This window comes from Mizuhopecten yessoensis, unplaced genomic scaffold, assembly GCF_002113885.1.
Source record: "Mizuhopecten yessoensis strain PY_sf001 unplaced genomic scaffold, ASM211388v2 scaffold1313, whole genome shotgun sequence".
In the NCBI taxonomy this organism is placed as follows: Eukaryota; Metazoa; Mollusca; class Bivalvia; order Pectinida; family Pectinidae; genus Mizuhopecten; species Mizuhopecten yessoensis.
In genome coordinates, this window is record NW_018403984.1 from 1325768 (window position 1) to 1337381 (window position 11614).

Below are 11614 nucleotides of genomic sequence, written 5' to 3' on the forward strand. Positions count from 1 at the left end.
TTCCTTGTAGCCTTTCTGAAGTTATATAACAACAGCTATATACTGCGAATTGAACCACAGACTGGAAGCGTCCACTAACAAACGCACTTACCATTGAAATAGGTTTTTGGAATCATATAGAAGTGTGATGTCAATGACTTTCTACAAATGTTTCATACATTTATGTAAACGTTTTGACCCTTTCTTCAATTCGCACTAAGTCTATTTTCCCAGTGTTCAATAATACACGTCATTTCGACCCTGTTTAATTCTCCCTCGAGATCAATTCGACCCAAGGTCTATTCCTAATCATGTTAAATTCACTATCTAGGTCAAACCGCCCCGTATGCCATTCGATCTATAAGTTTATACGCGGCCTCGTGTTCATTTCGCCGCCTATTCGCCCCACCCTCAATTCACACTCTAGTACCTTTCGCCCGCTTTTTCATGTTTTCGCCTCTTTGTCTTTTCACTTCGATTTTTAATTCGCCCTCTTGTTCAAAAGCAAAAAGGTTGGGAAGCTCGGAGCTAGGAGAGGAGGGGGAATTACACCTAATTTTAATGGATTAGAAGGTTTGTTTCGGTATTTGGAAGATCAATTTGCAGCTCATTATTTACATCATTTTATTAATGAATCTTGTATTTTAGAACCTCTATGCTGCAGTTTGTGATACAGGTAGTATAGATAAGGAATAACGCCATTAGAGGAAAAGTAATGCAATTTATTAACATATATATATTAAATTATTCCCATTATTTTTATATACACGACAAACAATTCATAATACGAGATGCTACAAGATTCTTTTAATTTGTTATATTTGAAAATTTTCAAATGGTTATAATAATTTTGATTTTTCCCCCAATCCACTCATTGTTAAGTTTCTTCTTTTAAACATGTTTCATTATTTTCATTTCGATTTTATCATCGTTGGGTCCTTGGATAGCCGCTATTCCTCACTTCCACTTTGTCCATGCCCTCCCGTTTGATAGTTGAAGCCGAACCTTTCTAACCATGTTATCTGCTCTGAATCCATCCTTGATACTGGCCAGTATGGCATCCTTCACGCGCTTGCGGATAACCTGACATACAGCTGAATCGTTGGGGTATTTTTTTCTCATTTCCTCCCTCATTTTGGAGCGCTTTTGCATCATTTCTTTGTAGTATACAGCACCCTCTGTTACTGGTCTCAGAAGAGGAGCTTTGTTTCTTTTATACCAGTCGACGATCATTCCTTCACTTCCCCTGTTTTCAAGCGAATGCATATTTTTGACAGTTTTTTGCCTTGCATCCTTATCATGTGGACTCTCATAAGATCCGTGGCGCTGAATATTTATTTCAGTTCCGGTTTCGTTCGTTTCTCCCGCCATGTCCATGTGAATTTGACGAATGAATCGCAGGCGATACAACAATAACGGCAGAAGTTCGATCTTGTTTCCGGGGATGGTGGATTTCCGACCCAGGAGCTTAGTTTCTACCACCATTTTTATGAGGTTGATGGTTTGTGAATTTTTCTTGAGGATATGATTTTCGTAACATTTCAGGCTTAACGTGTACAATTCGCACGGCGTCGATGCTGTTACGGTGAAAATATGTGTATCTAATCCCAACAATACCTCGGTATCACCACAAATCTCACCTTCTTCAACAAAGCACAGCTCGATGTTTCGGTCGAAGACTAATTTCTCCGCCGCGGCGTACCCGGCAGTACGTCGCACGTAGGCGTGGGGAGCCATCGTGTTTCGTTCCCGCATGTTTATAGAAGGCAGGCGTACAATCAAATCATCTCTGTGGAACAAGAACACTCATTCTATTACTATGCTGAACTTGGATTTTGAATCACATTTCCTTATTTCACAAACGTATATTTCAAGAGAAATCAATTCAAACACTTTTCGTTATTGAAATGATATTTAAAGATGAAACTCATCGATAATTTACTGTATACCGGGACATTTTCGCCGTAGTATAACGTTTGCCTTTTTCGCCCTCCCCATTGAGGGCGATTTACCCTGAGAGCGAAAATTAGTACACGCCATACAATTTACAGTAAGTACATAAAAAGGGCGGAATTATCATAGGCGAATATTGATTTTATCGGCAAAGGGCGAATATTTGACTGGGCGAACGTTTCCCGGTATGCAGTAATGTTTTGAGGTCTTGTTGCCTTTTTCTATATTTGATGTTAACGAAAGGGTTTTGTGGGAAATGTCTTACTACACATATAGCTTTTTAAATGAGGGTGCCAACACCAAGTGCCTCTATATTGCTAACATGAATAACCCTAATGAGGTTTGAATCGAACTTACCTGGGATCAGGCGAATTTCGAAATTCATCGTAGTTAATGAAGATATCTGGATATTGCTTTCGGTGTTTTGAAGATGTCGTCGACAAACGGGCACGGCCCCTACAATGATAAGGGAGTCACAATGAGTACCGGAGGCTGTGACGGACACGACCTCTACAATGATAAGGGAGTCACAATGAGTACCGGAGGCTGTGACAGGCACGAACCCTACAATGATACGGGAGTCACAATGAGTACCGGAGGCTGTGACGTGCACGAACCCTACAATGATAAGGGAGTCACAATGAGGACCGGAGGCTGAGACAGGCACGAACCCTACAATGATAAGGGAGACACAATGAGTACCGGAGGCTGTGACGGGTACGAACCCTACAATGATAAGGGGGTCACAATGAGTACCGGAGGCTGTGACTGGCACGACCCCTACAATGATAAGGGAGTCCCAATGAGTACCGGAGGCTGTGACGGGCACGAACCATACAATGAGAAGGGAGTCACAATGAGTACCGGAGGCTGTGACAGGCACGAACCCTCCAATGATAAGGGAGTCACAATGAGTACCGGAGGCTTTGACGGGCACGACCCCTACAATGATAAGGGGGTCACAATGAGTACCGGAGGCTGTGACGAGCACGACCCCTACAATGATAAGGAAGTCACAATGAGTACCGGAGGCTGTGACGTGCACGAACCCTACAATGATAAGGGAGTCGCAATGAGTACCGGAGGCTGTGACGGGCCCGAACCCTACAATGATAAGGGCGTCACAATGAGTACCGGAGGCTGAGACAGGCACGAGCCCTACAATGATAAGGGAGTCACAATTAGTACCGGAGGCTGTGACGGGCACGACATCTACAATGATAAGGGAGGCACAATGAGTACCGGAGGCTGTGACGGGCACGAACCATACAATGAGAAGGGAGTCACAATGAGTACCGGAGGCTCTGACGGACACGACCTCTACAATGATAAGGGAGTCACACTGAGTACCGGAGGCTGTGACAGGCACGAACCCTCCAATGATAAGGGAGTCACAATGAGTACCAGAGGCTGTGACGAGCACGACCCCTACAATGATAAGGGAGTCACAATGAGTATCGGAGGCTGTGACGGGCACGACCCCTACAATGATAAGGAAGGCACAATGAAAACCTGAGGCTGTGAGCGTAATGGCGATAGCAGATTATGTAAACCAAACAAGTGTCAGTCATAAAAGTGACATCTATAGGAAAAGGGTTACACTATTTGCCTGTTGAGTAGATGTTTGGGGTTGTTCATATAAACATTTTGAGATTACATACATCTGAAAATAAGTCGTGTGAAGCGAAATTCGGAAAATTAGCACTCGCGATATGTAAGAACGCACCAGATATATTACAGGCAATGCAATGGGTGTCTGTTGGTCTGTTTGATTTAAACATATTTTATTTGCAAAATACAAAAAGGATTAGACACAAATTGAAAAATTTAAAATTCGTCTTAATCAAAAACGATGATATCTACAAATTTCTGCAAAGTAGAAAAAACGATGATGACTGTAAATTGAAATTATCCAAACTAAATATTAGTTCAAAATTAAAAGTTGTACATTTACAGATGATTTTGTAATTTATGTACCTTTGTATGTCTTAAGAACGTGTATATACTATGACATACACCAATTAATGTATCTAGCTTACTTAACAATACAAATATCAAATTAAAATTGTTATCAATTATACATGTAAATCAATTACTAAAAAGGTAGAGAATTTAAATTAATTTTGAAATTTACTCACATATGTCAACTTCGTAACAACCTGACATTGATGGCATACGTATTTTTCAAAGTGTAAATCATGTTAAATCAATTTCTTTTAAAGACAAACATATTGATTTAATTTGATCAACATTATCTGGGAACAAAAACATCGCCCTTGTTCAACACAAGTCAAACAGTGATGTTCCCATGTTACCTGTTTATTGTTATTTAAAAGACATCATATTTCATCAGGGTTTTCATTAAAATTTTATGAAGTGCGTTTTTTCTGCCTTGACCGATATTAAACGGTTAACGACGTAGGCTCTAAAATTAGTAACGTTGTAAAAACTAACGCTGAAAATCTTTACCGTATGAGAAAATGCAGACCAACAACGGGAGATCCCTGTCTTACAATGGTACACCCTAAAGGGCAGTAACTCCTGGTCAGGGCAGCGATGATTAGCTCTTGATGTGCTTCAGACGATTTGGAGAAAAATGAGTGAGTTCTCACAAAAAGTTTCTTTTGATCCAATTCTCTTTTCTCGTAAACCTGTAACAGATAGAATGTTTATAACAGACCACATGTATGTAATACATTACAGGTATGTAATATATCACTGGTATGTTATTTATCATAGGTATGTAATACATCTCAGGTATGTAATACATTACAGGTATGTAATATATCACTGGTATGTTATTTATCATAGGTATGGAATACATCTCAGGTATGTAATATATCACAGGCATGTTATATATCACTGGTATGTAATACCTCACAGGTATGTTATATATCACTGGTATGTAATATATCACTGGTATGTAATATATCACTGGTATGTTATATATCACAGGTAAGTTATATATCACTGGTATGTAGTATATCACAGATATGTTATATATCACTGGTATGTTATTTATCATAGGTATGTAATACATCTCAGGTATGTAATACATTACAGGTATGTAATATATCACTGGTATGTTATTCATCATAGGTATGTAATACATCTCAGGTATGTAATATATCACAGGCATGTTATATATCACTGGTATGTAGTATATCACAGATATGTTATATATCACTGGTATGTAATATATCACTGGTATGTTATATATCACAGGTAAGTTATATATCACTGGTATGTAGTATATCACAGATATGTTATATATCACTGGTATGTAATATATCACTGGTATGTTATAAATAACAGGTATGTAATATATCACAGGTATGTAATATATCACAGGTATGTAATATATCACTGGTATGTTATAAATCACAGGTATGTAATATATCACAGGTATGTAATACATGACAGGTATGTTATACAACGCAGGCATGTTATACATCACAGTTATGTAATATATCACAGGTATGTACTACATTACAGGTATGTAATCATCACAGGTATGTAGTACATCACATGTATGTAATATATCACATGTATGTTATACTACACAGGTATGTAATATATCACCGTTATGTAATATATCACAGGTATGTAATATATCAAAGATATATTATACATCACAGGTATGTAATATATCACAGGTATGTTATACATCACAGGTATGTAATATATCACAGGTATGTTATATATCACAGGTATGTAGTACATCACAGGTATGTTTTACATCACAGGTATGTTATATATCACAGGGTTGTTATACATCACAGGTATTTTATACATCACAGGTATGTAATATATCACAGGTATGTAATACAAGACAGGTATGTTAATTAATCTTGTACTTATTTGATTTTGAGAAAATCCTTGGAAATTATTTTGACAGATATTGAGATGATATACGATCATAATCATCTTACATGTATGAATAGACTAAGTTACATTTTAATCACAATGCATTACCCATTATATTAATGTGAACATAGAGGCAGTGATGCCTGCGTCCACGAATATCATATCGAATCATATTAAATGCAATACATCACACATATTATTAACTAAAAGTAAAAACAAAATGAGGCAAGTTTTTGAGTATAGGCATTATTGATTTCACATAGTTGTTCATTATTAATTCGATATAATGCATAAAATGATTTTTTCTTCTCAAACTAATTATTTTGAAGTCGAAGTCCATATCAAATTTAGATAAAAGGCGTATTCAGATAATCTATATGCAATTTGTTGTCGTATGTAAAGGGTCTTCTTACTTTATTAGCTCTAAGCTTTTGATAGAAAGAATCTGGATAGTAGAATGATTTTGTATGGAAGCCTGTCCGTGTCATTGTCACATTGAAATTGTATAATGTTTATGTTATGATTACGACAAAGCACATCGTACAAGTTTGTTACTTGTGGATTCTGAAATAGAATGTTGCAGTTACGACATAGCGAAATGAAATTCCGACCAAATCTAAAATCAGGTAAAGGTATGACGCAATATTTCGTTAAAATAATATGATGAATCACTGGCAATCGTGCCGGTATGTCCGAAGCACCATAATTAGATTCAAATTTCAAACTCAAAGTCGATAGAATTAAAGGTGGGGCTGTCACCTATTCGGTTCCAAAGACTTATATTTACCATCTAATATACATTACCTCGTGTTTTGTTAAAATAGGCATACTACTAAATCGATACTAAAAACAATCCAAGTTCAAGACACGGCGTTATCCTCATAACTTTCAATTTCTGCTCAGGTTGGACTCAATGAAACTATAATATCTTGCTGTTTCTTTATGTATAATAAGCTTATGAAATTGACCAGTTTAACATTGCCAATGCGTATGAATACATGATTTTAGATTTTGTTAGAATTAATAGATACAATTAGATGACATTTTGAAGCTGTTTCGGTATTTTATTATATTATAATATTGCTGTATTGCAATATCAGCTTACACTACATCGCTGTATGACAGTCGTCCAATGATGGACTATATTGTGTACATTACGTCAATACGTAGACTTCCGCAAACACCAGTATAAGCGACAAACTATATAGAATTTCAAAACTTCCAACTATTGAAAAACACTGGTTAATTAAGATATAAGGATGGATCTTGCTTTGGTCATGGGGTAATGGAGTAAGTTGTTCTTGAGGCAATTTCTTACTCTGGTCGATTTTGTGGGGTTGAGACATGAAGTCGGCCTTGAGACAAATTGAAAATGAACTGCGAGCTGTTCATTTTGTATTTGTTTCCAGCCCAACTAAGTTCACGCTTTTCATTTTGAATTTTTCTCAGGATTCAATCCTTAAATGAGATGGAAATAAGTTTTAGTTCACGGTAGTGCCGTCGTCAGGTTTCTACAATGAATATTACATATTTATATAAATGTCTGTACATTGAATAGCTAAAGTCAACACTAGTGAATAACGGAAATATTGATAAATTAAAGGTCGTGTATTTAGCCAATTTGATTGCTTTTCATACTGACAAAGTAGAAGCGACCACCACGTTATTTTTACGTATCGAAAGGTGATACATGTATGTGTTCGGTATCCTCCGTTTAAGTGTCACTTAGACAGCACGCGAATGTTCCAAGCATGAATTAGTTATAAATGAGAACTATCCAAAACCATATTTGGTCATTATATATTGTAAGCTTTAACGTTAATTGACTTATGATAGACATGTTTAAGGTGTAGGAATTTCCTCCTTTTTGACCATTTTTCTCCTTTTTTTAGTAATTAACGAACAGTGCTGGTGGCTTCAGTTGCTCGTCCATCGTAATAGTGTCAGATCTATATTAATACGTTGCACTTTTGTATCATTTCCCAATTGCGTATCAGATGTCCGGAATTTACCTGTACTCTTTCAAGAACCTTTTTGCCAGGTATGACCATCAGTTCCGTTTTCTCATCCGCTACAACAGTGCCCTCTGCTGCGAAATCACCTGACAGGAACGACAACTGGCCGAAGGACTGCAGGCCCTCTGTGAAAACCAAGACGAACTCACTGAACGATAGAACATTCATTGAAATAACATATGTAGCTAAATTTACCACTTATGTCACAGGCTAGCTCAACCCACGCATTAGCTGCTAATGTATAGGATGATGCTACCTGGCGACTGCCCCACGACCCAGCGATGGAGCTAGTGATCGTAGACGGTCAAATGTATTAACCACTCGGCAAGGACTTTTAAGTAATAACTCTGACGAAGATGGGACCTCTAAAACCTGTGTAAAAGCAAAGAGAATAGCGCGTGCTTCCACCGGGAATCGAACGGTCGATCTCCAGGTTTCTAGTCGGACGATCTACCACTGAGCTAAAGGGAAATTCCCTCTAGCTTGAATCTAGAAGGCGACCTTAATGTTATGTACAATTAAAACCTGCCACACTTGTAACTGAGACCATAGTTCGAAGTGCATTCGCTAAGACCAACGGGCTACAGACAGCTAAATCAAATTAGTCTACCGAACTACAGAGAATATCTCGTAAGTATTTCAGCAGAGGGACATGCATTGCATCGTCGCCCATGTAGAAAGTATTGACAAAAGACTCAGTATTGCTCACACAAACATCGCGGTTACCACTAGAATCTCTTATGGAGAGGGAGCATGCCATGCTGGTGGCCGTTTCCTACCGACTCGGTTAGGGAGGAATTATCTTTAGCTCATTCGGTAGAAAGCCAGACTAGTGAACCAGAGGTCCCGGGTTGACGGTAAGAATGTTCACGTGACTTTGATATTACTATAATCAGTACCTAATGTTGCTACACTTCTCCCTAGCTTCCTTCGATCTAAAACGTAATCCTTCGATTCGTCTTTGAAGCGAACTGTTTTCTTCGTCTTTGAAGCGAACCCAAATATTGGAGGAAAGGTCGGAATGCTCGGGCAGGACTCCTCTTCTTTGACATCGACTTCCGGTTCCGGTGTACCACCCACTCCCTCGTCATTGAAATATATTGTTAGGCTCCCGCGCATGACGATATAAAGTCTGGAATAAATGAATATTTATATGCGATCTTAACGTTTAACACATAATTGAACTAGACAAGATATGTGTAATTTATATTATAAATAAATGGTAGTTACTATATGATTAATGAATATTTGTCATTGTTCTGTTTTTACAGTTTTTTTCCCATTAACATCGAAGGGTTGAATATTAGTCTGAAGTAATTGACTTTACAAAAAAATGACCCGATGGAGATAGCCAGAACGTCCGCGGTACAATGTACATGTAGTGTCTTTTGGGGGGAAATGCGCACCGGGTTTGGTGTACGCTTGAATAAAAAAAAAATCGTGTATACCGACTCGGGTGGAGAGGTTAATTATTTATTTGTTTCACGGCAACGATTAAAATGTCGTCCACAATAATCTTTTCGAACCGATTCAAATAATTTCATTTCAGACTTGGTTGAATATGCAAATAACTTTCCGACGTTAGTAACTTGGTCAATTAGTAGGTTTTTTTTAAAAAGTGATTTGCATGTACATTTCGTGAAATATAGAAAAATGCAAATGGGTGGGAGACAGCACGAGGTTCATTGATCAGTGTCATGTTGGTTTCGTTGATGGTTGGTCGTCACTATGACTTACCTCTGCCAGGGCTTTCCCTGCTTCCTGATGACATAATCCCGATGGCACTTCCGGTAATAGCAAACTCGTAAGATCTCCATGACTTTACCTGTGAACCAGAAACATCAAACCCACATTCTACTTCTATGTAACATGTTAGGAAATTCAACGGGTCATTACAGATTCGAACCAGGTACCCATCAAACCTTAGGCAAACAATTGATATAGTTCTAATCCATTCAGCAACAACCAACGAGACCCCATGCCATTTTAAGTTGGTATATTTAGCTAAAGGGAGGGCGGATCCTGAGAGTTTCAAACTTTTTGGATCCAAGTGACTGTATAAACGTTTTCTACTTCTTATGGAGGTTTTATCAATATTGAAAAATATATCCGGATTTTTCGCCAGAACAGGTTTAGAGAGCTTCAGAATCAAACATCGAGTTATTTTAACTGATTGTTTTTTTTTTATTAAAATCATGCTCATATTTTTTTCCTTAAAGGAGGGGTCCCGAGCACCAACCCAACCCTCCTTACTAATTTTGTTTTCGCTCAATTGTAATGATTTTGATATATTTTGTGACGTACATTTAACAAACAAAAATTGGTTTAATTTGATTGCGCATTTATATCTTTACTTTTTACTTAAAAACCCCAGAACACAACATCACCCTTGTCAAGTCCTCGTAAACAGCGAACTTTCCATGTTAGAACCGGCAGCACTGCGCTCAGTTCCGAATCCTTCCGTTTATCTTCGGGTTTTTTCATCACCTGCAACAGGCTGTCCCGTGTACTCCTGTTCATGATTTCTCGGCCAGTCAGTATCTTTACTACTTAATCATCGTCAATATTCCTCCAGATAACTCCCCAGTGATCGATCCTCCATTGTTGATAATGCCTTCCCGTCGCCAAGTAAGATGACGTCATAATATAACTATGACGTCATCGAACTGTTCTGAGGTGAAACCTCTTATTGATGATGACATTGTACTGTTCTAAATCATGATGCTTCTGAATAATATTTTCCACTCATATAATTTATTATATAACCTCTTGTCACACACCGACACTGTTAAATTTTTGTTTATTATTTACTCAGCATGTTTATGGCGCTTCTGAAGTCAACGTCCGTTTAACATGTGCTTTCGTAGCCTGTTGTTACATGTATTGCAGTCCCTATATAATGTTAGCATGCTTTACGTTTATTTAAACAAAGGACCTACGGCTTTGTATAATATTTAGAGATAACAGGTATGTAATTTTGATATCACACCCCATATCAGCCCGAGAGACCTGATATCAGCCAGAGATCCGAAGGCCCGAGGGCTGATATTAGGACTCGAGGGCTGATTGGGGGTGTGATATCAAAATGGTCATATCATAAACTTTTTATCAAATGTTTTTTTTAAACAAAACATACACACAAAAAAAATCTTTAATTTTATATATATTCATAAAAATGGTAACAAAAACAATAATGTATATAAACAAAACAGTAAGGGAGACGGGGTTTTTATACGTAAAAAGTCAACATTTTGAAATTCCCAAATTCCTACAAAATGATATGGTTATTAAAATTTGGGTGGGGTTAAATTATTTTCCATGAAACCGCAGTTATTCCATGCCAACAATTTGGGAGAGTGTGTGTATCTTTTTTCTAGGGGGTGTGATATCTCTTTCAACGAGCATAAAACCGCAAGAACAAGTGAACGATGCATGAAACATTATATATAATGGCGTTTTGAAAAGAAAAAAAAATCTACGATAGGCGACAGGAGCCGGACAAAATTATTTGATTTTTCACATCATTGTGTACCATATAAAAGTGCACCGTGGTACACAATTAGATACAATCACATCGTTGTGTACCACATAAAAGTGCACCGTGGTACACAATTAAATACAACCACAACGTTGTGTCCGGCTTGTGGCGACCATCATCAAATTCAATATGATTTCGAAGATTTCTTTGTGAAATATTGCAGGTATAATAAAGCAGGGAGTGGCGAATCTAACGTTTTTTCAAAATTCGGGGATCCACTTGACCTTATAATAGTTTACTGTTTCTAATGAAGGTTTAGTTT

At 37.6% G+C, this 11614-nt stretch overlaps 1 protein-coding gene across 2 annotated transcripts; it reads right to left on the reverse strand.

Annotated features, from left to right (window-relative positions):
• Positions 1 to 716: 716 nt before the first annotated feature.
• Positions 717 to 10443, reverse strand: LOC110459143. 2 transcript variants are annotated; one of them, XM_021511252.1, is made up of 7 exons: positions 10202 to 10443; positions 9552 to 9639; positions 8714 to 8946; positions 7812 to 7939; positions 4402 to 4583; positions 2290 to 2388; positions 717 to 1768 (listed from the first exon to the last, which is right to left on the reverse strand). In XM_021511252.1, the coding sequence occupies exons 1-7, from the start codon at positions 10332 to 10334 to the stop codon at positions 937 to 939; spliced, it is 1695 nt and encodes a 564-aa protein (XP_021366927.1). In that variant the 5' UTR covers positions 10335 to 10443; the 3' UTR covers positions 717 to 936. The 2 variants fall into 2 exon arrangements, with proteins under 2 accessions (XP_021366927.1, XP_021366936.1); XM_021511261.1 differs by having other exon boundaries at positions 10169 to 10248.
• Between the last annotated feature and the right edge of the window lie 1171 nt (positions 10444 to 11614).